Source organism: Balaenoptera ricei, chromosome 5 (assembly GCF_028023285.1).
Source record: "Balaenoptera ricei isolate mBalRic1 chromosome 5, mBalRic1.hap2, whole genome shotgun sequence".
In the NCBI taxonomy this organism is placed as follows: Eukaryota; Metazoa; Chordata; class Mammalia; order Artiodactyla; family Balaenopteridae; genus Balaenoptera; species Balaenoptera ricei.
Genome location: NC_082643.1, coordinates 137578958 through 137606258, shown reverse-complemented (window position 1 = coordinate 137606258; position 27301 = coordinate 137578958). Strand labels below are relative to the sequence as shown.

At 36.0% G+C, this 27301-nt stretch overlaps 1 protein-coding gene across 1 annotated transcript in view; it reads left to right on the top strand.

The window, feature by feature from the left end:
* The first annotated feature begins 17463 nt into the window (after nucleotides 1-17463).
* Nucleotides 17464-27301, top strand: part of SLC7A11 (solute carrier family 7 member 11) — an 84561-nt gene continuing 74723 nt past the window's right edge. Inside the window, exons 1-4 of the mRNA XM_059924273.1 lie at nucleotides 17464-17506; nucleotides 17613-17898; nucleotides 21472-21598; nucleotides 25608-25723. Coding sequence (XP_059780256.1) covers nucleotides 17622-17898; nucleotides 21472-21598; nucleotides 25608-25723 — 520 coding nt within the window. The 5' untranslated portion in view covers nucleotides 17464-17506; nucleotides 17613-17621. The remainder of the gene's footprint in view (nucleotides 17507-17612; nucleotides 17899-21471; nucleotides 21599-25607; nucleotides 25724-27301) is intronic.

The window sequence follows — 27301 nt, the reverse complement described above, 5'->3', positions numbered from 1 at the left end:
AGTTTATTGACTTCTTTATTTCATCTTCATCTTCCATTTCATACTTTTAATTATTTCCTTTCTTTATTTTCTTTGGGCTTATTGTTTGTTTCTAATTTCTTATGTTGGACATTTACTCTTTAATTTTTAATCTTTCTTCTCTTCTAATGTGAGTAGTTAAGGCTATACATTCCCCTCTTCGAAAGGCCTTAACTATTCTCCACAAATCTAGGTATAGTACTCTCATTTTTATTAATCTCTAAGGATTTTTAAATTGCTTACCATTTATTTTTTGACCAATAATTTTTTTTTTCATCTGGATTTTAATTTTCTTATTTCCACCTTCTAACTTGATTGTGTTGTGGTCAGAAAACATAATCTGTATGATATCTTTTCTCAGAAAAGTTGTGAGATTTGTATTATGACCTAGTGTATGGTCAACTGTGATAACTGTTCCATGTGTATTTGAGAAGAATGTGTTTTTTTCTTCTGATTCTGTCTTGGATGAGACCATGTTGACCCCAGGAAGGCTTATGAGGCTGGATGAGAAGGTTTGTTCATGTCTAGGAATAAAACGTAGGGTAAGTTGTAATCAAACTGTAGATTGTACACTTCTGAGATTGATGAGGTAAACCTGGCCCAGATAAGGTGATCCTGGCACTTACTCAGATTGGTTTACATGCAGAATTGCTCCAGGATTATGTCAGGCTAGATCTGGAGAGTAGATATCGTGCTAACAGAAAGCCAGGGGGACCTCACTCATCTCATTCATATCTTATGGTCTACAACTGGTGAACTTGAACTTCTGTCTGTGCTGAAGAATGTAGCTGAGAACTTTGAGGTATATCTTGAGTGCGTTTGCTTCCTTCTCTGTGCTTTAGGTATATAAACCTCATTTGATTTTCCTAAGTGGTGCTGGTCTTCCAGTCAAATTTATTACTACCATTTGTCAATAAAGTGATTGTGTACCTAGGGAGGTACACATTTTTATGTTTTCTGCCAAATGGGTTTTCTTCTCTGGAATAGTTTGATTAAATCCTTTCTGTGTTGGATTATCTTTTCTCATAGATTTGCAAATTTATATATTCTAGACTTTAAGTATTTCTCTTATTGGAAATATAAATATTAACTTTCAGATATGGCCTATTTCTATGTTTATGGTGATTTTTAATGTACAGAAAAATGTCAACTTAATGTGATAAATTTATAAATACTTAAATTCTTTTGGTATTTTTATAATTCTACATATGTTATCAAGGGAATTCTATGTGCTATGTACTAGGTCTTGGGAAATTCCCTATCTCAGCAGTGACGAAAAATAAATTGTTATGATGAAAAATAAAACAGGGTAACTACTATATATTACTGAGATAGCCTGATGATAATTATGAATTATTAAATACATTGGGAGTATAATTAAAGAGTTGGGAGTTTTTTCTCTTTTACTACTTTGGGTAACAGTTTGCTTAAGACATGAATTATGTGTTCTTTGAATATTTACAGATCTTTCCTATAATACTACCAGTATGCTTTTTGTCCATTTGTTATACATGATTTTTAAACTGCTGATTAATTTCTAACTATTGAAGCATTCAAAATTTCTGCTTATCCATGAATCATTTTACATGCATTAGTGGTGATTCTTTACGGAACTTTCCTTTTCTTCTCCTTTTCCTTCTCCCTGCCTTTCCTAAGTAAACCATACACACCCTTACGAAAGGATGCTATAATCCATTGCAATCATTATCTTTCCTGATGCTCAAATTACCAAATTTGGACTATAAGAGCTGCTTCAAGAAAGAGTCTCTTTAACCAGCTCTATTCATTATTGAGCACACTCTTGATTTATGGAATTGCATTTCTCTCAACATGAGTAAGGTTGAAAATCTGGTCATATTTATGGAAGTCACTTGTATTTCCTTTTCTGTGAAGAATTTATTCATATGCTTTGCTCATTTTCTGTTGGATTGTCTTTTTTCTTATTTACTTGTATAAAACTATTAAATTTAAAGAGGCTAGATCTTTGATTGTAATATGAAATGTATCATTCCCATTTTATTTTTTGAGTTTTGGGGGGGTTTTATTGCTACATGGATTTTAAAATTTGTATCCTCTTAACATTATCATTTTGTTTAATGACTTCTGGAGTTTGTGTCAGTTAGATAAACCTTCTGCACTCCTAGATTCTAAAGGAATTCTATAACATGTTTTGTTATAGGACTTTTATGATTCTATTTTTACATTTATACCTCTGACCTATTAGGATTTTATTCCTCTTATATGGTGTGTAGAACTGGTGTGTAAAACATAAAATTTTATGTTTTTCTAAATGGTTATCCAGCTTCCCCCACATCATTATTGAATAGTCCATATTTTCCTCTGTAGTTTGAGATGACACTTTTATCATAAAGTCCTGAATGTATTTAGGTCAATACTGGGCTTTGTATTTTCTTCTATTACTCGGTTTTTAATGTACTGATGCCACAAATTTTAACTAATGAATAACTGTAGTATATTTTGATAACCTAGTATTCCCTTAATGCTCTTATTTTTCAGAATTAAAAACAGTATTCTTGTATAAGTGCAGAATCACTTAAAAACCAGCAAACAAACTCTTGGCATTTTCCTCTGGATCATGTTCTATTTATAAATTAATTTAAGAAATTGACAGCTTTATGATATTAGTCTTCCTATCCAAGAACATGACATAGTTTTCCATGTGGTGAAGCTGATCTTTTTAAAATATAGGTTTTACAAATCTCTTATTAAGTTCATTCTTTGATTTTAAATTTATCATTGTTATTATAAATGGCATAACTGATTTCATTATTTCATTTAACTTGTTTGTAGATATATATATTTATTATCTACTGATTTTCTGTATTTATTTGTTTTTATTAATTACCTTATAAATTCTTTGATTCTGGTAGGAATTTTTTATTGTTATTGTTGAATGTTCTGTTTTTTACAGGTAATTAATCATAAAATAGCATTTTTGCCTCTTCTTTTTTATTTTTAAATACTTAAGTTCTTTTTCTTGTCTAATTGCAGTGGCTAATACCTCATAGATAATATTAAATAATGGTAACAAAAATTTTCTTTGAGTTATTCTTTTTTTTTTAGAAATTCACGTTCTTTTTTATTTATTTATTTATTTATTTATTTATGACTGTGTTGAGTCTTTGTTTCTGTGCAAGGGCTTTCTCTAGTTGCGGCAAGTGGGGACCACTCTTCATCGCGGTGCGTGGGCCTCTCACCATCGCAGCCTCTCTTGTTGCGGAGCACAGGCTCCAGACGCGCAGGCTCAGCAATTGTGGCTCACGGGCCCAGTTGCTCCGTGGCATGTGGGATCTTCCCAGACCAGGGCTCAAACCCGTGTCCCCTGCATTGGCAGGCAGATTCTCAACCACTTCACCACCAGGGAAGCCCAAATTGAGTTCTTTTTTTTTTTTTTTCTGAAGATTTTTTTTTTTAACAGCTTATTTATTTATTTATTTATTTGCCATGCCTCGAGGCTTGTAGGATCTTAGTTCCCCGACCAGGAATCAAACCCAGACCCACCGCAGTGAAAGCACCGAGTCTTAATCACTGGACCACTGGGGACTTTCTTTGAGTTATTCTTGACATTAAGAGGAATGCTTCTCGTGTTCTCAGATACCAAAGAACTTGCACAAGGCAGTGCATCCCTTTCCAGCTGTGTTTTTTTCCAGTTCACCTCAGGTGAAAGACTTAGTAATTGCAATACAACAGCCTGAAAGGGGCTATGACTGCTCTACTTGCTGTTAGTTATGGGGTCCTTACTGCCATTTGACAGATGAGTGAGTAAACTACACTATCACTTTCTTAGAGTTTACATTCTAGACTATATTCAGTATCAGCCATCTTAGTTCAGATTCTCTAGAAAAAGATCATGAGATGAGGAATCATATGCAAGTGATTTTCTAAAGAAATGCTTTCATGAAAACTTGTAAGGGAATACAGGAAGCAGGGCAAGGAGGGGGAAGAAGACAAGCAAACATACAACTTTCGTTATACAATTTTTCAGTTAACATTCCAGCCTGATTCTGCAGTAAGAACTTCTTGAGGGTAAACTATACCTTAGAGTTTTCCTCAACTCAAGGCAAGGATATTGGACTTTCATATAATCAGATCAGTGGGTCATTGGCTGACATCTCGTAAGGGATGTAAACTCCCAGGTACTTCCTGTTCTATGAACCTGGGAAATGACTCCATTAGTCTGTGGGCAGTCCTCTGAGAAGAGTCACAGCTATGGCTTTATAAAGTAAAATCACAAGCCAGGAAATGGGTACACAGAAACAAAAATAGTGACATGAGGAAATTTGGATAGAACATCAATAATTGGCTACAATGGATAAAACTTTCTTATTCATTCAACAAATGTTAAAATAAGAGTGTTGGGCTTCCCTGGTGGTGCAGTGGTTGAGAATCCACCTCCCAATGCAGAGGACATGGGTTCAAGCCCTGGTCCGGAAAGATCCCACATGCCGTGGAGCAGCTAAGCCCGTGCGCTACAACTACTGAGGCTGTGCTCTAGAGCCCGCGAGCCACAGCTACTGAGCCCGCGTGCCACAGCTGCTGAAGCCCGCATGCCTGGAGCCTGTGCTCCGCAGCGGGAGAGGCCGCTGCAGTGGGAGGCCCGCATGCTGCAGTGGGGAGTGGCCCCCGCTCGCTGTAACTGGAGAGGGCCTGCGTGCAGCAATGAAGACCCAATGCAGCCATAAATAAATAAATAAATAAAATTAAAATAAGAGTGTTGATGTTGCCAACAATTGTGTATCAAATTTTCCTTGTAATTCTATCAAATTTGCTTCACTTATTTTGTGTCTATATTTCAGGTGCATAAATATGTTTTATTTGCACAGTGGCTTCATCCATAATAATTTTTTATCTTAAAGTTGTTTTGTTTTAACTTCATGTGCTCTTTGTAAATAGAACCAACTGAATGTTGATTTTTTTATAATTCAATCTAAATCTTTGTCTTTTAACTGGTGCTTTTACTCCATTTAAATTTATAGATATTATTCATATATTTGGATATATTTTATCATCTAATTTTGTGTGTTTTGTTTAACTTGCCCTTGCTTCGCCCTTTTTTCCCTCTTTCCTGATTGCAATCTGGAATAACTGAGGTTTTTCTATTTTCTTTTTCCTTTCTTTGGATTTGGGAGTCATGAATCACTTCTTTTTTTCTTTTCTCTTTTTTTTCCTTCCCTCATTTATTCCTTCCTTTCTTTCTTCCCTTTTTATAATTACTCTTAAATTATTCACATGAATACACAACTTTATATAATCTAATTGATTAATACCTCTACCTTCCTATGCTCAAATGAAAAGGCCTTAGTAATCTTACTTTAACCACTTCCCATTTTTATGTTATCTTATCCAAATCTAGCTATATTTTGTTAAATTTTATTTTATTTTTTGGTTTTATTTTTATCAAAGATAAGAAGACAGTTTGAAAATTCAAGTTATTCTATAAGGCTTATAACACAATCGGTGCTCCTGTTTTTATATCCCTTTCCATCCTTCCCCTACCCTTCTTGGTGCTCCCCAGACACAACACATTCCCCCAGAACCTGATTTTTCTCCTATTCTTTGTGTCCATATCTCTAAATAATATGTGTGTCCTGTTAGGTTACAGTTATTGTTTTGTATGTTATATATCAACTTTCTGCTATGAAAGATGATGATTTGGCTCTTTGGCTATTCCTCTCTCCCCTTAATCCACCCCTTTTTTTCCCCAGTAGAGCTATAGAATAATATTGTTTATGTTTCTGGGAGTTAATAATTATCAAATACATATCCAGTACTTACTAGTCTGTAACACATTACAGGGTAGGCATTTCAAGATGCAGAAGTAAAAATTCAGTCCAAGATGAGAGCACTCACAATCTAACGAGGTAGAGAGAAAATTAATAAAACTAACTGAAAAAGAAATGATTATTTGTGATAGAAGTTAGTACAGCAGGTGAGAATGAAACATGTAGATATTAAGGAAATCAAATTTCAGGCAGAGGGAATAGCAATTGCAAGTGCCCTAAGGCTGTAGCATGTCTATCTTGTAGGACTAGCAAGCTCTGAATGTTCAAGAAGAGTTACTAGCAAGAGACAAAAAAAAAAAAAAAAAATGGGTTGGCAGTTCCTGTATGTTCTCTTAGGCCAGGGTCAGCACACTTTCTGTAAAGAGCTGATGGTAAGCATTTTCCAATGTGTGGTCCATTCAGTCTCTGTTGCAATTACTCATGTCTGCCGTTGTAGTGTGAAAGTAGCCAAACACAATATACAAATAAGTGGGCATGTCTGTGCTTTAATAAAAAATTATTTACAAAGTCATCTGTCAAAGCTAGTACAGTGATTTTGCATGACCTTATCCTATTTGCAGTCAAGGTATTACTAGACCAAGTGTTGGCAAACTACACAAGAGCTAGGAATAATTTTTACATTTTTAAAGTGTTGTAAAACACAAATGCATACACATGCACTCACTCACACACACACACACACACACACACACACACACACACACACACAAAGAACACTGGACAGAGACTATGTGTGGCCTTAAAGCCTAAATATTTACTACCTGGCCTTTTACAGAAAAGTTTGCCAACTCCTACACTAGACTCACAAAAATGAGTTGGATAATGTTTCTTCTTTTTCCATTCTCTTAAATAACTTTTCTAAGAAAGATTATTTGGTTCATAAAAATTTGGTAGGCCTTATCTGTAAATCAAATGAAGCTTAGTTTTGTTTTGTTTTGTTTTTTTTGAGTCAAGGATATCCTTGATTACCACCTTAAATGGTTATTCAATTTTTTCTATTTGTTTAATTTTTCTATTTTTCAGTGCCATTTCAGTATCTATTTGTTTTCCAAAAAGATGTCCATTTACTGTAGATTTTCATATCAAATGTATTTATCAAGTGTATGTTCAAATTTCTTGCCCATTTTCTACTGGGTTATCTGTCTTTTTCCTATTGATTTGTAAAAATGTATTATTTATTCTGGATATGGGATCTTTGCCAGGTGCTAATACCTTCTTCCACCTTATGGTTCACTTTTGATTATGTATTTTGATCATGTATTTTGTATCATGAATCTCTTGATCGTGTATTTCAATGAACTGAAATTCTTAATATTAATATATTCCAATGTACCTTTCTTTTATGGTTAGTACTTCGTGTGTCCCTTTTAAGAAATCCCCACTTATACCAAGTTGGGAAATACAGTCTATGTTTTCTTGTAGATCAGCACTGTTCATTAGAAACAATGTGAACCACAAATTTGGACCACACATATAATTTAAATTTTTAAGTAGCCACATTAAAAATATAATGAAGCTGGAGAAATTAATAGGGATAACAAAATTATTAAGGAGATATTTTTTGTTCTTTAAAAAAAATAAGATTTCAAATTCTAGTGGATATTTTACACTTACAGCACATCCCCATTTGGAATAGGCACATTTCAAGGACTGATAACCATATGTGTCTAAGGGCTATCATATGTGGCTATTAATATGCCATATTAACCTAGTTTAGAGGTTTTTTTTTTTTTTTTTGAAGTTTAAAGTTTTATTATTTTTTTTTCCTGTTTTTTTTTTTTTTTTTTCACACACACACACTGTATTTTATTTTTATAAGAGATAAATAGACTGACACCAAGCATTGTACATGGATGACCACAACAAAAGCAACAATGACTGCAATTACCAAACATGAAACACACTCATACTATGTCATAATATTGACATTCAGTCCAGTAATCCTCCACTGTAACAGCTCCTTTACTTTGCAGTGAAAATTGATTTGTATATTCTTTGCCTCTGAGTCCTTGTGGGATTTTTTTTTTTTTAAATTCAGACAGAAAGTCACAAAAATTATACTCATCCTCATCAGTTCACTCAGTCCCATGTAATTCATTTTTTTTTTCATCTTGATCTTTTGTTAGCACTTTTATGAGTTCATCAGTTTTTCATTAGAGTTCTGAAAATGCTTATTCATTCAGTTCAGCAGTACAGTCAGTTACCAGAAACCTGTACTTGTCAGAGTCTTTTCCATGAATTTCTTGAAGATGAAACCCTTTTATAGGAACATATTTGCAAAATCATCAGAGTACACCCAGAACTGTCTGTAAATTACAAAAGACTTAAAAATGACCACTGTTAAAGATTTGATGAAAGTTCATAATAATGCAGTTGACAAGAAAATTAGTTATTTCTGAGATATACATTTTAAAGTAATAACTAGGATTATTACTTATAACATTATACCAGAACATATAAGATTTTTAGAAATTTCATGTAATGTCTGAAACATTTATATTAACATATTTCCATACATATTTCCATACAAATACAAATATAAGATTTTTAGAAATTTCATGTAATGTCTGAAACATTTATATTAACATATTTCCATACAAATAACCCAATGAAAGTTTAGTATTAGTTGTTTTGTTTGTTTTTTTATACTGCAGGTTCTTATTAGGCATCAATTTTATACACATCAGTGTATACATGCCAATCCCAATCGCCCAATTCAGCACACCACCATCCCCACCTCACCGCAGTTTTCCCCCCTTGGTGTCCATATGTCCATTCTCTACATCTGTGTCTCAACTTCTGCCCTGCAAACTGGCTCATCTGTACCATTTTTCTAGGTTCCACATACATGCATTAATATACGATATTTGTTTTTCTCTTTCTGACTTACTTCACTCTGTATGACCCTCTCTAGATCCATCTGCGTCTCAACAAATGACTCAATTTCGTTCCTTTTTATGGCTGAGTAATATTCCATTGTATATATGTACCACACCTTCTTTATCCATTCGTCTGTTGATGGGCATTTAGGTTGCTTCCATGACCTGGCTATTGTAAATAGTGCTGCAATGAACATTCGGGTGCATGTGTCTTTTTGAATTACGGTTTTCTCTGGGTATATGCCCAGTAGTGGGATTGCTGGGTCATATGGTAATTCTATTTTTAGTTTTTTAAGGAAACTCCATATTGTTCTCCATAGTGGCTGTATCAATTTACATTCCCACCAACAGTGCAAGAGGGTTCCCTTTTCTCCACACCCTCTCCAGCATTTGTTGTTTGTAGATTTTCTGATGATGCCCATTCTAACAGGAGTGAGGTGATACCTCATTGTAGTTTTGATTTGCATTTCTCTAATAATTAGTGATGTTGAGCATCTTTTCATGTGCTTCGTGGCCGTCTGTATGTCTTCTTTGGAGAAATGTCTATTTAGGTCTTCTGCCCATTTTTGGATTGGGGTGTTTGTTTCTTTGATATTGAGCTGCATGAGCTGTTTATATATTTTGGAGATTAATCCTTTGTCCGTTGATTCATTTGCAAATATTTTCTCCCATTCTGAGGGTTGTCTTTTCGTCTTGTTTATGGTTTCCTTTGCTGTGCAAAAGCTTTGAAGTTTCATTAGGTCCCACTTGTTTATTTTTGTTTTTATTTCCATTACTCTAGGAGGTGGATCAAAAAAGATCTTGCTGTGATTTATGTCAAAGAGTGTTCTTCCTATGTTTTCCTCTAAGAGTTTTATAGTGTCCAGTCTTATATTTAGGTCTCTAATCCATTTTGAGTTTATTTTTGTGTATGGTGTTAGGGAGTATTCTAATTTCATTCTTTTACATGTAGCTGTCCAGTTTTCCCAGCACCACTTATTGAAGAGACTGTCTTTTCTCCATTGTATATCTTTGCCTCCTTTGTCATAGATTAGTTGACCATAGGTGCGTGGGTTAATCTCTGGGCTTTCTATCTTCTTCCATTGATCTATGTTTCTGTTTTTGTGCCAGTACCATGTTGTCTTGATTACTGTAGCTTTGTAGTAGAGTCTGAAGTCAGGGAGTCTGATTCCTCCAGCTCCATTTTTTTGCCTCAAGACTGCTTTGGCTATTTGGGGTCTTTTGTGTCTCCATACAAATTTTAAGATGATTTGTTCTAGCTCTGTAAAAAATGCCATTGGTAATTTGATAGGGCTTGCATTGAATCTGTAGATTGCTTTGGGTAGTATACTCATTTTCACAATGTTGATTCTTCCAATCCAAGAACATGGTATATCTCTCCATCTGTTGGTATCATCTTTAATTTCTTTCATCAGTGTCTTATAGTTTTCTGCATACAGGTCTTTTGTCTCCCTAGGTAGGTTTATTCCTAGGTATTTTATTCTTTTTGTTGCAATGGTAAATGGGAGTGTTTCCATAATTTCTCTTTCAGATTTTTCATCATTAGTGTATAGGAATGCAAGAGATTTCTGTGCATTAATTTTGTATCCGGCAACTTTACCATATTCATTAATTAGCTCTAGCAGTTTTCTGGTGGCAGTTTTAGGATTCTCTATGTATAGTATCATGTCATCCGCAAACAGTGACAGTTTTACTTCTTCTTTTCCAATTTGTATTCCTTTTATTTCTTTTTCTTCTCTGATTGCCGTGGCTAGGACTTCCAGAACTATGTCGAATAATAGTGGTGAGAGTGGACATCCTTGTCTCGTTCCTGATCTTAGAGGAAATGCTTTCAGTTTTTCACCATTGAGAATGATGTTTGCTGTGGGTTTGTCATATATGGCCTTTATTATGTTGAGGTAGGTTCCCTCTATGCCCACTTTCTGGAGAGTTTTTATCATAAACGGGTGTTGAATTTTGTCAAAAGCTTTTTCTGCATCTATTGAGATGATCATATGGTTTTTATTCTTCAATTTGTTAATATGGTGTATCACATTGATTGATTTGCATACATTGAAGAATCCTTGCATCCCTGGGATAAATCCCACTTGATCGTGGTGTATGATCCTTTTAATGTGTTGTTGGATTCTGTTTGCTAGTATTTTGTTGAGGATTTTTGCATCTATATTCATCAGTGATATTGGTCTGTAATTTTCTTTTTTTGTAGTGTCTTTGTCTGGTTTTGGTATCAGGGTGATGGTGGCCTCATAGAATGAGTTTGGGAGTGTTCCTTCCTCTGCAATTTTTTGGAAGAGTTTGAGAAGGATGAGTGTTAGCTCTTCTCTAAATGTTTGATAGAATTCACCTGTGAAGCCATCTGTTCCTGGACTTTTGTTTGTTGGAAGATTTTTAATCACAGTTTCAATTTCATTACTTGTGATTGGTCTGTTCATATTTTCTGTTTCTTCCTGATTCAGTCTTGGAAGGTTATACCTTTCTAAGAATTTGTCCATTTCTTCCAGGTTGTCCATTTTATTGGCATAAAGTTGCTTGTAGTAGTCTCTTAGGATGCTTTGTATTTCTGCGGTGACTGTTGTCACTTCTCCTTTTTCATTTCTGATTTTATTGATTTGAGTCCTCTCCCTCTTTTTCTTGATGAGTCTGGTTAATGGCTTATCAATTTTGTTTATCTTCTCAAAGAACCAACTTTTAGTTTTATTGATCTTTGCTATTGTTTTCTTTGTTTCTATTTCATTTATTTCTGCTCTGATCTTTATGATTTCTTTCCTTCTGCTAACTTTGGGTTTTGTTTGTTCTTCTTTCTCTAGTTTCTTTAGGTGTAAGGTTAGATTGTTTACTTGAGATTTTTCTTGTTTCTTTAGGTAGGCTTGTATAGCTATAAACTTCCCTCTTAGAACCGCTTTTGCTGCATCCCATAGGTTTTGGGTCGTCGTGTTTTCATTGTCATTTGTCTCTAGGTATTTTTTTATTTCCTCTTTGATTTCTTCAGTGATCTCTTGGTTATTTAGTAACGTATTGTTTAGCCTCCATGTGTTTGTCTTTTTTACGTTTTTTCCCCTGTAATTCATTTCTAATCTCATAGCGTTGTGGTCAGAAAAGATGCTTGATATGATTTCAATTTTCTTAAATTTACTGAGGCTTGATTTGTGACCCAAGATGTGATCTATCCTGGAGAATGTTCCGTGCGCACTTGAGAAGAACGTGTAATCTGCTGTTTTTGGATGGAATGTCCTATATATATCAATTAAATCTAACTGGTCTATTGTGTCATTTAAAGCTTCTGTTTCCTTATTTATTTTCATTTTGGATGATCTGTCCATTGGTGTAAGTGAGGTGTTAAAGTCCCCCACTATTATTGTGTTACTGTCGATTTCCTCTTTTATAGCTGTTAGCAGTTGCCTTATGTATTGAGGTGCTCCTATGTTGGGTGCATATATATTTATAATTGTTATATCTTCTTCTTGGATTGATCCCTGGATCATTATGTAGTGTCCTTCCTTGTCTCTTGTAACATTCTTTATTTTAAAGTCTATTTTATCTGATATGAGTATAGCTACTCCAGCTTTCTTTTGATTTCCATTTGCATGGAATATCTTTTTCCATCCCCTAGTTTAGAGGTTTTAATGATATGCCATTTACATCTAACTCTACCACCCAAATGCAATTGTTTTCTCGTGTGTAGCAAGAGGTAGCATACTTAACCAGGAAACTAAGTAGCTTATAGAATTGAAGGAAGACCTTCAGGATCCAGAGCCAATCTGGGTTCCTTAGGAATGAAAACAGGGCTTGATGATGTTGGGACTTTCTAAGTATCTGTCTTCTCTGCTTATTCTCTTTTATTTTGCAAGGATTTTCTCAATATGGCAGGGGACATGGCCTCCAGTTCTTCTAGGGTCACATCTTTACAACTTCTGACAGATGAAAAAAATAAATAAATCTAATTCTGTTTAGAAATATCCCAGCTCAGGCCACATTCCTATACCCTGCAGCTGGGGAGATGATTATATTTGGCCAGGTCATTCATTATATGCCCATAGTTATAATCATGGGACAGAAATTATTACCAGAAAAGGGAAGCTACCACGATATATCACATCTATTTCTTCCGTGAAATGCTTTTAGGGAGTGGGGGCTATTTCTTGTGCACTAAATTAATACTTGTAAATAGCACTCGAATAGTTTCCCAATTTGACAGGAATGCTTAAAATAAGGCCTAAAGCAGGATGGAGGATATAAATGCATTTGCTTGGAACTAATTTTTATGGTACACACATATTTGAAGACCATACAATTTTTTTATTTATAAGTTTAGGACTGTTGATTTATAAGGTAACCCAGAAGGTAACTCAACACTTTCTTTATAAACTACATTTTCTGTAAATTTCTGAGTGACTGGATGAGGTATACTGGTGTCTTCGGTAACTGTTTTGCAGCTTTGCAGAGGTTTTGAATGTGACTCTGTTTAATATAGATAGTACAATCCTTTTGACCATTGTTCTAACTTCAGTAACTTTTCTTCGTAAATAATTTTTAAAAATACTCCAAAGCAGGAGAATGTCATTTGATATTAAAAGAATATTTTTCCTCCTTTAGAATGTATCTAACTTCTGTCTGAATGCATTCTTACTCTCAATTTATGAGTTTAGTCATTTAGCACAAAATTTAAAATTGAACTGTGGCTCTGCGTTAGTTTGCGTTCTACTTTTAACTCATATATCTTCAGGGCTAATCTGTTCCCCTTTTTGGGAAACAAAGGCCTCTCCTCTCTTCATTATGTGCATTAATCAAGAGAATTGTGTGACTGAAGGACCCGTAGGAGGAGAAAGAGAAATAGAAGAATCTTCCTTTAGCGTCTTTTTTTTTTTTTCCTGTAGCTTTTTTTTTTTTTTTTTTTGGCATTTCAACAAGGTTGAATGAGGAAAACTACCCATCTTTATTTTTTGGAAGACACGCAGCTGGGAAAAGTATTTATTTTGGCTTGATAAAAACCCTAACCTGGTATCCTCAAAGCAAATGACGTAGGGTTTAGCTACATAATACGAACAAGAAATGACGTAGGGTTTAGCTACATAATACGAACAAGAAATGACGTGGGGTTTAGCTACATAATACGAACAAGAAATGACGTGGGGTTTAGCTACATAATACGAACAAGAAATGACGTGGGGTTTAGCTACATAATACGAACAAGAAATGACGTGGGGTTTAGCTACATAATACGAACAAGAAATGACGTGGGGTTTAGCTACATAATACGAACAAGAAATGACGTGGGGTTTAGCTACATAATACGAACAAGAAATGACGTGGGGTTTAGCTACATAATACGAACAAGAAATGACGTGGGGTTTAGCTACATAATACGAACAAGAAATGACGTGGGGTTTAGCTACATAATACGAACAAGAAATGACGTGGGGTTTAGCTACATAATACGAACAAGAAATGACGTGGGGTTTAGCTACATAATACGAACAAGAAATGACGTGGGGTTTAGCTACATAATACGAACAAGAAATGACGTGGGGTTTAGCTACATAATACGAACAAGAAATGACGTGGGGTTTAGCTACATAATACGAACAAGAAATGACGTGGGGTTTAGCTACATAATACGAACAAGAAATGACGTGGGGTTTAGCTACATAATACGAACAAGAAATGACGTGGGGTTTAGCTACATAATACGAACAAGAAATGACGTGGGGTTTAGCTACATAATACGAACAAGAAATGACGTGGGGTTTAGCTACATAATACGAACAAGAAATGACGTGGGGTTTAGCTACATAATACGAACAAGAAATGACGTGGGGTTTAGCTACATAATACGAACAAGAAATGACGTGGGGTTTAGCTACATAATACGAACAAGAAATGACGTGGGGTTTAGCTACATAATACGAACAAGAAATGACGTGGGGTTTAGCTACATAATACGAACAAGAAATGACGTGGGGTTTAGCTACATAATACGAACAAGAAATGACGTGGGGTTTAGCTACATAATACGAACAAGAAATGACGTGGGGTTTAGCTACATAATACGAACAAGAAATGACGTGGGGTTTAGCTACATAATACGAACAAGAAATGACGTGGGGTTTAGCTACATAATACGAACAAGAAATGACGTGGGGTTTAGCTACATAATACGAACAAGAAATGACGTGGGGTTTAGCTACATAATACGAACAAGAAATGACGTGGGGTTTAGCTACATAATACGAACAAGAAATGACGTGGGGTTTAGCTACATAATACGAACAAGAAATGACGTGGGGTTTAGCTACATAATACGAACAAGAAATGACGTGGGGTTTAGCTACATAATACGAACAAGAAATGACGTGGGGTTTAGCTACATAATACGAACAAGAAATGACGTGGGGTTTAGCTACATAATACGAACAAGAAATGACGTGGGGTTTAGCTACATAATACGAACAAGAAATGACGTGGGGTTTAGCTACATAATACGAACAAGAAATGACGTGGGGTTTAGCTACATAATACGAACAAGAAATGACGTGGGGTTTAGCTACATAATACGAACAAGAAATGACGTGGGGTTTAGCTACATAATACGAACAAGAAATGACGTGGGGTTTAGCTACATAATACGAACAAGAAATGACGTGGGGTTTAGCTACATAATACGAACAAGAAATGACGTGGGGTTTAGCTACATAATACGAACAAGAAATGACGTGGGGTTTAGCTACATAATACGAACAAGAAATGACGTGGGGTTTAGCTACATAATACGAACAAGAAATGACGTGGGGTTTAGCTACATAATACGAACAAGAAATGACGTGGGGTTTAGCTACATAATACGAACAAGAAATGACGTGGGGTTTAGCTACATAATACGAACAAGAAATGACGTGGGGTTTAGCTACATAATACGAACAAGAAATGACGTGGGGTTTAGCTACATAATACGAACAAGAAATGACGTGGGGTTTAGCTACATAATACGAACAAGAAATGACGTGGGGTTTAGCTACATAATACGAACAAGAAATGACGTAGCCTCAGTTATCTGGATGATAGGGCACTGATGTATCATTTCCTCAGGTGCCAACATAACAGAAAACAGTCTAACCTTCTCCATGCTACTTTCTAGTGGCTGTTTCGTTCTTGTGTCATCCTGACCCCCTCTCCATCCCCACCTCCACCTTGCACACACAAGTTTTCTGTCTGTTGTCTTTGCTCAGATGTTCAGAAACATATTTAATCGCGTTTGCAAATGTAGCTTCAGGATAATGATAACATCTAATTCTTCTCACTGAATCCAAAACCACCTATGACCGCAGCCAAAAGTGATACCTAGGATTTCTTTTCTTTCGGTATTTGTTTTATGGACACTTGGTTAAGAAAGTTAATAGGGTTTTAAAATGTTTGCCTTTCTTACTGTTTCAAACTAAACATTTTAAAAAAATTTTTATTGGAGTATAGTTGATTTACAATGTTGTGTTAGTTTCAGGTGTACAGCAAAGTGAATCAGGTATACATATACATATATCCAGTTTTTTTATATTCTTTTCCCATATAGGCCATTACACAGTATTGAGTAGAGTTCCCTGTGCTATACAGTAGGTCCTCATTAGCAAACTAAACATTTTAATCTTAGCTTATATTTCTAATTAATTCTAAGTTTATAATCATAATATAACAATAGTTGCTATACTTTAGAAAAAATTCCTACGTAATCTTAACACTTCCCTCAATTTTATTCTGTGTATCCCTTTTCAAGCCTTTGTTATATGCATGTTTTTATATCATTGTAAACTTTGCTTAATTTTGAAATTAGATTTTTGTGTGTGTGTAATTTGTTGGAACAACATGCAAATGAAGAGTGTATCTTTTACTTAGTTTAGGAGATCACCTAGCACTTATGAGAATCAGAAAATGACTCTTTTCTGGAGTCACTGTAATTTTTGAAGTAGTCACACTCAGATGGCAATTTTAAGTACTGGTGTTATTATGGGTAGTAAGAAATCATTTTTATCTTTTAATGTTAAGTAAAACTGACGGCAGCTATACAGAATCATTCTAGGTTTGTAAATATTAGATTTGACCGTGTTGCTAGGAAACCCAAAAATAAAAAGAAATTTAAATAAGCAGGAAGCATCACGAAATCTAAATTCTGTTGTTATAAACAGTGCAGCTTTGAGATCTGTTCTGTGATCAAAAGGTTGGTATAAACTCTTTTATTTGTACGTTCAAGAAAAGAAACTCCTTTCAACACAGTGATCATTTCCTGTTTCATTTTTCATTTTCTTTTCGAGTGAAGAGCTTTTGTCCCTCACTAGGAGTTGCTTGAAATCTCTGGGAAGGTCTGTTCCGAATTTACTACTTCTGGATTGGTTAAGATCCCTGTTAAGAGTGTGCTTTGTTCTCTGAAAGCTTTGGTCAGTTGAGCAACTTGCTGCTCGTGGTAAAAAAAAAAAAAAAAAAAAAAAAGAGCTGAGTAATGCTGGAGCCTTCTCATGTGGCTGATGCAAACCTGGAGAATTTGCATCATCATGTAGCTGGAGTAAGTTGGTGTGACAGGCAGAAGCTTAAATACCAGCCCATGAGGAAGTTGAGCTGGGCTGTAATGATAGGGCGGCAGCCGCAGCCGCAGCAGCAGAGATAGTCGGGGAGGTGGAGGAACCAGAACACCATGAACGAACACACAGGTGTTCCTGTGAGTAATTAGATTGCGGGAGGCGAGAATACACCTTAAGAGTTTTTACCTGGGAGCACACTAGCGCTGAGAAAGGATCTGAACGCAAAGAGGAAGAGATCAGATCGGTCAGTCACCCCAAGAGACACCAAAGTTGAAAGTTTGGAGGTTTTATTCTTTTAATTTTTTTTTTTTTTTTTTTTCTTTTGCTCTGTCTCCTTTTTTCCCCTGCAGGTCACTACCATGGTCAGAAAGCCTGCGGCATCCACCATCTCCAGTGGGGGTTACCTGCAGGGCAGTGTTAACGCGAGGCTGTCTTCCCCGGGCGGCAAGGAGCCACCTGGGCAGGAGAAAGTTGTGCTGAAGAGGAAAATCAGTCTGTTAAGAGGGGTCTCCATCATCATCGGCACCATCATCGGAGCAGGAATCTTCATCTCCCCTAAGGGCGTGCTCCAGAACACGGGCAGCGTGGGCTTGTCCCTGGTGGTCTGGACGGTCTGCGGGGTCCTGTCACTGTTTGGTGAGTGTTGCTGCTTCTCTGGGGGTGTGTCTGTGGGGCTGGGTGCCGTGCTCTCTGGGAGGACAGAGGGTGATTTCTAAGGAGGGAATGAATGGCCAAGGCTCCCCCAGATTTTCTGATCTGGGGGGAGGTATGCGAACTCTCCACGCACGCTCTCCACTGTTGGCAGAATCCTGAATTCCCTGAAATTGCGACCTGTGGGCTGTGCTCGCTTTTTCCTGACTAAGGTAGATTATTTTCTGATTTTTCCCTGTGGCAATGAACGTCGAGGCTCGCTTTGATGACCCAGTAAAATACAGGCAAGCTTTCTGTACCAGGCATTCGTGCTCAGTTACCTGTGTTTGGGGCATCTTGGCAGCTGGAGCACTGAATGAAACACCTGTGAAGTGAAACCCGGTGTGGCCTGTTTAGACACAGAACTGAGTGTCAGCAGAAGTTTTACTGACTTTTTATTGGCAAAACAAATGGGTGGCAGTCTTTTCCTTTTTAATGTTTTAGCTTCATGCGCTTGTCAGTTCCCAGTATTCTTTCAAAAGTCCTTATTGTGGAAAGAAGTGTGATGGCATATAACTCAATTCCTTTTGTAAATGAGACCATTGCAAGGGTCTGAGCATATTTCACATTTTTTTCGACTTTTCATCTCTCCCCAGTACCCATAAACCTTTGCAATATAAGTTGTAAAATCGGAATTGGGTGTTAGTTTGCTGTGTTTGCCCAGCTCTGTTTTCTTCATTTCTAGTTCACTGGGTCTTCAGAGACACAGGTCATTGGTCCACCTGTCTGCTGAGTTAGTCTAAACAGAACTGGTAAAAGAAGTATGATTATTAATTTTTCTTCAAAATCTAGATCTCTTGTATTGACTTGATAATTAATAGTAAAGAGGTAATAAATGTCCCCTCATGAGGTGGGCACATTACTAGAAAGCTACCTGGGTTAGTTGTGAAGGTGACAAAAACTGGTGAATGGTCAAGAAAATTAAATTTTATTTATGTTATGGGAAAAATGTCTAAGACATATCTGCTCTTCTCTGGCAAACAGTGTATTCTGATTTCAAAAGATACTGTTCTTTGTCCAAACTCTAGGACCAAGTACTAACTCTTGGTCCTACACGGACCAATCTATTTATTCTTAAGGCCTTGCAGTGTTTTCAGCATTGGTTTGAGCATTCATCTAGAGAACTCAAACTTCCGTTATTAGGAAGAAGGTATTTTAAATAAAACTTGTTAAAACAAAAGCTGTATAGAAAGACCTACAGAGGAATTCTTTTTGGGTTATTTTAGCTTACAAAGAGTTCGTGGTATTCATATGGTGTGGCATGTACGTTTATAGATGAACAAAGAGAAACTTAGCTGTTGATCTTTCTAAATGACTGTGCTTCCTCAGCCTTTAATCGTCTCCAACACATGGTATATTCAGAACAAATCAGTGTCTGATAGGAGAAACCATAACCAGTTTCCTGGATTTTGCAGACTGTGTGCATGCAGCTTGCACTATGTGATTCCATTTTCGTATGCAATAAAAGGTTATTCAGATATAATAAAATGGATGGCTCTGAGCATTAACTAGTTAAAGTGATGGAAGTCATGTTGACCTGTACTAAGAAAATATGCTTCTGCATAAGTATATCATCTCAAGAAGTTCAGGGGGAAAAAAAAAAAAAAGCTAAAGGGACTAGCTAAGTTTATACTTGAGTTGGTATTCTTTGATTACTAACTGCAGGGAGAGTACTCCTGTACTAACCTACTTATCTATATTTGCATTGCACTTATCACTTAAGTTACTAGGAAGTTTTGATAGGAGTGCCTTCTTAACAGGAAGCAAAGCAAAATATCAGGAAAAAAATCCTTTGTCTTAGAACCCTAGAACTCTGGGACTAAGAGTAAAGAATCTGTATATTGGATTTACAGGTTTTTTTTAAAGCCAGGGTCAATACATGGATTCTTACAACCTATTTTGAACTTTTTTCATCTGGGTAAAATGGTTATGGAGCTTGAGACCTTTAAATGAAAATTTCATTTCTTCTGGGGCAACTATCCTGGAGTTTCAGCAAAGCATACAAAGGTCTAGGTATTGATTCTTGGGGGATAAATTCTGAGGTACTTAAGACACTTTCCAATAACATTTTATATTGGCTGCTTCTTTGTACAGCCTACCAACATGGTGACTGGTTTCCAACAGAGAGTGAATTGCAACTAGTTACAATTAGTTATAAACAGACAGGCTGTATCAGTGATCCCCAAATATCAATCTGTAGACTAGTTACTTTAAAATTAACCTGTGTGAATTTTAAAATAATAGATTTTCTTGGATGCCTCTATTGGAGAGTCTGGCCTCTCTTGGTTAGAGAGTAGGTCTGGGGTATAGCCTTAGCATTTGTTTTTTGTTTGTTTTTAAATAAAAAATTCTCCCCAGGTGACTCTGATACAGTACTAGGTTCAAGAATACAATAAGTGATACAGAAATACAATAACTGACACTAAGATTTTGCTGAATATCCAAATTACATTCACGTTGGACAGTTCTACCTGAAGCTTTACTCATTAGTAATAATTTCCCACACTTTGAGTCCCCAGAGCAGGCCAGGCAGAAATTATCTCTTACATTTGAGTACTTAGCAGTATGGATAGAACTTTTCACATAATGTCAAAATATATTTTTCATTTTCTTGGAAATTAATTGCTCACATTAGTAGGTATAGCTGTATTTCATGAGGTGCTTTCTGTGTGTCAGGCCCAGCACTGTCCTTGGCACCCATTTTATATTTAAACACACAAACTCCTTGTGATGTGAGAATTAAGATCTTTATTTTACAGAGGATGAAACTGAGGTTTGGGGAGATTATATAACTTGCTCAACTCTGTGCGAAGTTTATTGCTAAATGTTAAAATTTGGTCTATAGTTAATTTTACCTAATGTATGTAAATATGTCATAGCACCTCTTTTTTAAAAGTATGTGTTATTTCAGCCATACATAGTGTGTACTTCGAAGACATGCAAGAAAAACTTTCCTAAAAACAGAATATCTGTGTCAAAATTCATTCTGTTGACAAACAAAACATATCCTACAAATGAAGCCTTCCAAAGCCTTGAGTCCATACTTCTCTGGAGAACAGATGAATCTTACTTATTTTGATATGCCACAGAAATATCATTTATTTAAAGGATTCTCAATATAATAAGGTCAATTTGTGATAATTCCTTGTCTTGATGTGAAGTTCTTTGAAAAATAGGTTAGTAATATTGGCATCCATCTACTCTTTTTCTCTTGTTGTCAGGTTTGAGATTCAAAATTCTTAATAATATGATATTGTTTTAGAAGTTTGTCCTTACTATTTCAAGTAAAATTACATTGTTTGAATAGAATGAACTAGATCTCAAATGTGAGGAAGTTACAAGAGGAATCTGGAGGCTCTTAGGAATTCGATGACTGTTATTAATTTTGAAAAAGGATGTCATTCAGATCAAAGGATGTAGTAACATCTCACACAACAGAAACATTGTTGTATCCATTCTACTGCTGGATGACTTGGTAATATTTTAACTTTTCACCTTTTTATTATAAATATTTCACAGGAGCCTTGTCCTATGCTGAACTGGGAACAACTATAAGGAAATCTGGTGGTCATTACACATACATTCTGGAAGTCTTTGGCCCATTACCAGCTTTTGTGCGAGTCTGGGTAGAACTGCTCATTATACGGTAAGAATCTACATACAAAAAAATTAAGGAAAAATAAACCTATTCATTATACCATTTTTTAATCACCTTGATTATTTTTAAGTAGTTAGAAATATACATGTCATGTGATTATGCGGTAAACATGTCTACTTCAGGACATAAAATCTGTGATGGAATACCTTTCTCAATTAATGTGTTTAATGCAATTTTGCCACTGGCGGTAGTTTGCCAACCCTGCCAAACTTTTAAAGCATCTGCTTTTTGTTAATATTCAATTATTCTCCATGACATTTTCAGGACAGATGCTGACTTGAAAAGGATATGAAGCATCAAAATCTACCTTGATAAATCAGACCTTTTGTTTGATTGTAAATCATAATTAGACAAAATTAAATGTTATGTTATAGGAACTTGTGTTTTTCTTCTTGTAGATGACACCATTAAGCCATCTTAGTTTACTCAGTTTTTGTGACTAGGAAACTTCTGTTCCTAACAATTTAGTATGTCACCAAGTTTGTTTTTTTTTTTTTTTTGGCTGCATTGGGTCTTCATTGCTGCACGCAGGCTTTCTCTAGTTGTGGCGAGCGGGGGCTACTCATCATTACGGTGCGTGGGCTGCTCATTGCAGTGGCTTCTCTTGTTGTGGAGCACAAGATCTAGGCATGCGGGCTTCAGTAGTTGTGGCACATGGGCTCAGTAGTTGTGGCATGCGGGCTCTAGAGCGCAGGCTCAGTAGTTATGGCGCATGGGCTTAGTTGCTCCGCAGCATGTAGGATCTTCCTGGACAAGGGCTTGAACCCATGTCCCCTGCATTGGCAGGCGGATTCTTAACCACTACACCACCAGGGAAGCCCGTTACCAAGTTTTATACTCTATAAAAGAACAAAACTTCACTGTCACAGATGACTCATGTCCTCATCTTAAACAAATCAGTGAACTACAGTTGCGAAAAGCTTTTTTGAGTTTATTGTTGTAAGAATACGTTCCTCTTCCTGATTGCCCTGGTTTAAAATCAAACCAAATAATGCTAAGTCACTCTGAACAGCAAATTTCCTCCAACTTTGTGGGAAACTTATGATGTCACCTGAGAAGTTTAAAAGTATCCTGAAGGCAAATGGCATCCATGAAACGTGGTTAGCACATTCTGATTGCAGAGTTTAACATAAATAAGTAGAGAAACTTGCTCTTACTGTAAACTTATCAAACTTACACAGCTGAGAGCTCCTGTGAGCCTTTATCCTGTCATGTGGGGCTAAGTGGCAAATGCAGAGCTAATAAGTATTGACTTAACACTAATCTTGGTTTTTTATGGTTCTAGGAGTCTCTTTTTTATCAAAGAGCTTAGAGTAGTATCTACTTCTTTGTTAAATCTGTTCTCATTTTAGACAATTCTGCATTATTTAAAATTTATTATAATGAAATAATGATAAAGAGGTATTTTGTTCCTTTTCTAAACTCTGGGATTTGCCCGGGATGTGCCTTCCACTCTTTTCTGATAATCTGAATATTACTCTTCAAAGGTCAACTTAAATTCTATCATTTCCACAGTTAATTTCCTGTTCACCCTAGTTTATAGTATGTCTTTCCTCTCTTAATTCTTCTGAAAAAAAATGCAGTCTCTTCTTCTCATTTGACATTGAGTCATATAACCTTACTTAATATTTTAGGAATCCATGCTCTGTTTCCCTGTTAAAACTGCAAGTATTTCAAGCATATAAGACCAGGTCTCTCACCTTTTTGTAACCCTTATACTACTTACTTCAGTGCCCTGACTATCAGATATTAAATTCTTTTTGAACAAGTAACTGAAAGATTAAGGTTATAATATTTTGAATACAACATACTCAGCATTCAGATGACTACACTACTTATTTAGAGTGCTGGCCTGTCAGGACAGTAGGCTTTTGGAGCCTGATGTAGCTGGACTTGAGTCCCACTTTACTCATGTATTGGCTGATTGTATTGGCAGTATGAGGAGCATGATTATTCCATTTGCAGTAGTAGCACCAATACAGTGCTTATGCATTCACTTTTTCATTCCACAAACTGCTACTGAATGGTGAATGGCAAGTTAAAGAGACCTGAAGTGGCGTGAGCCATGGTTCCTGTTCTCAAGCAGCTCATAATCAAATGTTACTTTAATCACAGGAGAGCTACTTCGTGGGGTGTGTGTGTGTGTGTGTGTGTGTGTGTGTGTGTGTCTACAGAAGAAATTACCTAGATATATTCTAGAAGTTTTTTTAATGGTTCCTATATTTCTTTGTAATAATGGACTCACGTTACTCAACTGGTTTCTCAGATAGGCAGAGTAATGAATGGCTTGAGGGGTGACAAGATACCTAGGTACTTTAACATTTCTCTTCCATTGAAAACACCCATGGTACCTAAATACTTCCTATTAAAATTGTACATCAGATTAAGTCACTCTTGTCAGAATTAGTCTGTAAAAACAAATCTTAAGGAAAAAAAATCACACATCAGGGGTCATTTGATTGAATTCACACATTCACTATATATTCAATATTCATTGGGTTTCTACTGTATGACAGACACTATACTATACACTGAAGATGAAATAATGATTAAGATGGACACAGCCTTGTACTCATGGATCTCAGGGTCAAATGAGGGAAATAGTTATGAATCAAGACATCACATAAGAGAATATAAAGTTACTACTGTGATACACACCGTGAAAGAGAAGCCATGAGGTTCCGGAAGAGAATATACTCCGGGAGATCTAACCCAATCAGAGGACTGGAGAAGCTTCCTTGGGCAAAAGACTGAACTAAGACCTGAGGTATACGAAACCATCAGTGAGTTGCAGGGGCCTCAGGCAAAGGGTATTCATATCCATGTGTGGGAAGAAGCACACTGAAGAGGAAGGAAAAGCTTAGAGCAGATAGAGCCTTGAATTGAAGAGTTTTTGCATATCCTGAGCATGTTTTGAAAGCACTAAGATGTCATCATCAGATTTTAATTTATATGTCAAAAATTTAAAAATGATGGCGACCGAGAAAAATAATCTTGTTGGGGTGAGGAGGAGGTTCTCTTGGAAAAGAAAAAAAAATCAAGAAATCTGTCGTGCTAATACTGGCAGGTCAAGGTTGGAACACATAATGGTGGTTGGTTTTCTGACAGTTAGGAGTTGGACATGGGTGTTGTATAACCATGAGAAGGAAGATAAGCTGAAAGGGAAGGCAGGCAGGACAAAGTAGGTAATATCATGGACTTGCCTGTGTATCTAACAGATATACATTCATATATAGATATATTTAAACTGAAAAGGCATCTGTAATTTTTGCATAGAAATAGTTGAAAAATTAAGATAGAATGGTTTGTTACCTATTTCACTATATACCTGAAGTTATTGCATTTTTTTATTTCATGAATGTTTTCTCCATTTGTAAAATTACAAGAGTACTTTTATTTTTCAACGTATACTTTGCATCTAAATATTTCTGTGGAATTAAGAATAATCACTTGGCTCTTCAAGTTTTGGTCTGTATGGAAAACCAAGACTAATACGATATCAAGCACATAAGCATATATTTGCAATGAACACTTATTAGTACTAATTTTTTTAAGGTGAGTTTTGTGTTCCTTTTCTGACCATGCCCCAACCCATTAGACCTGCACTGTTAATGCATTCATACTGTGCTGGAGTTTAATTGTTGACTTACTGAGAAAGAAGATTGCTTCTTGTGAGGCCCACCTCTGTCAGGATCTCAAGTAATAAACTAAATTTTTAAGAAAATGTCAAATATGGGAAGGCAGGGGCAAAACTGACAGTACCCAGCCTTGTACCCAAGGAGATGTGAAGTTTAGAAAGTAACCACCAAAACTGTAGACAATATTTCATTTGGAATGTCTATGACAACCTAATCAAATATGGAGTTCTGAAAATCACAGACTTCCCTATTTAATATGTTCCATATGCTGAATAATATCACCTCAAGGTAGAAAAAGTTTAGTGAAGATGCTATTTTTTTTTCTGTAGTTAACCTAAATATGTTTTTTTTTTTTCTAGCCCTGCAGCCACTGCTGTGATATCTCTGGCCTTTGGACGGTACCTTCTGGAACCATTTTTCATTCAGTGTGAAATTCCTGAACTTGCAGTCAAGCTCATTACAGCTGTGGGCATAAGTGAGTATCACAGGTGTAAATATGAAAAATCCCTACAAAAGTCATTGGAGACAAAGTTTCTTGAGACTTTTTATGTGGTGGGACTGCTCCCCACATAGTGTTCTTCTTGCTTACAGTTCATTGCCGAGTTTGTGTTGGAAAACAAAGAAAAGAATAAGGAGTTGGAGTGACGCCTGATATGACATTACATGCCCGTTTTGCACTGGGTCAGTAGCTATGACGGTTAAGTTTTTAAAATAGGCAAACAAAACCACTTTGTTAGTAAAATAGTAACTGGATTGTACCTAAAAAGAGACTTTTACAAATGAAAACCCAATTTTTAAATGGATTCTGTATTAGAAAATATCCTTCCTCACCGATAACATGTTGAATTTTAACGCACTTAGCCTCATGGAATGGTGTTTGTGTGTTGGGTGTGTGTAGTGTTCATGCATTTTCTAGTGTTAGCAGCTGTCACTCTCAGTGTTAGGGTTTTAGCTGTCCATCGATGGTCACAAGAGTCTTCTTCCAGTATTTGATTATTAGTAGTGTTTCTCAACTAGGAGTCTTCTTTATTGTCTCTAAATTAGGAAGTTGTTCATTTTCACCAATGGGCACAGATATTAGAACTTTTTTTAAAAAAGGAAATTAAAAAAGAGGAACATGGCCAACATGATATAAGTGATATGAAGCCCAATATGACTCTAACTTCCTGTTATAAGAGTCGACATTCCAAACTCTTAAATATGATCGGAGATGATCACTTACTTGTAGATACTAACTGAATCACTGTTTTCAGAATCAATATGATCCCACTTGATTAAGTTTGACCTACTTGGAGATAGAGAGCTCCCCAGGAATAATTGAACTACATACCCATGAAAGAATTTGTAGTTATACATGGCTGAAGTATTTCAATAGAACAACGAAGAGAGAGATGAACATCTGACAGTAGAGGGGTGAGTGGTTAGTTAGCAGGAAAGAGTTAGGAATTGCACATAGAATATCTCTAGTGCTGGGTACATGTATTTCTGAACTTAAGTAGGTTCATCCTGGATTCTCCCCCTTAATTCATGGAACATACACAAATAATTGTTCGGTGAAATCTTTGAAGGGAGACAAAGAAAGATACTCAAATTAGGCATTTCTGAGTTCTGGAAAGGTAATGGTGTTCTTGATTCATCTTGCCCTTGATACATACTACAGATGTGAGACTTGGGGACACATCACTTCAACTTTCTGCACCTCAGTGTTCTTACCTTTAAATCGTGCCCAGTCTCATCAGGTGTCTTGTGAAGATTAAACGATAGTAAAAGAGACAATGTATATAAAGTGTTTTGGAGAATGCCAGAAATTTTTTAAGAATGAAGTTACAAATGGTAGCTGTTTATACTCTTGTGGGAAAACATCTCCTCAAATTCCATGAGACCAGGGGCTTACTCACTGCTGGGTTTCCAGCCCTTCCCATAGCACCTAGCATGTTGTTTGTGCTCAGTAAATATTTATTGACAACTGATTTTTACGAGAAGAGGTCTAAGAATTTTTCTCTAGTAGAGAAGCCAATGGAATGCCTGTGTGTTAAACTTGGAGGATTACACA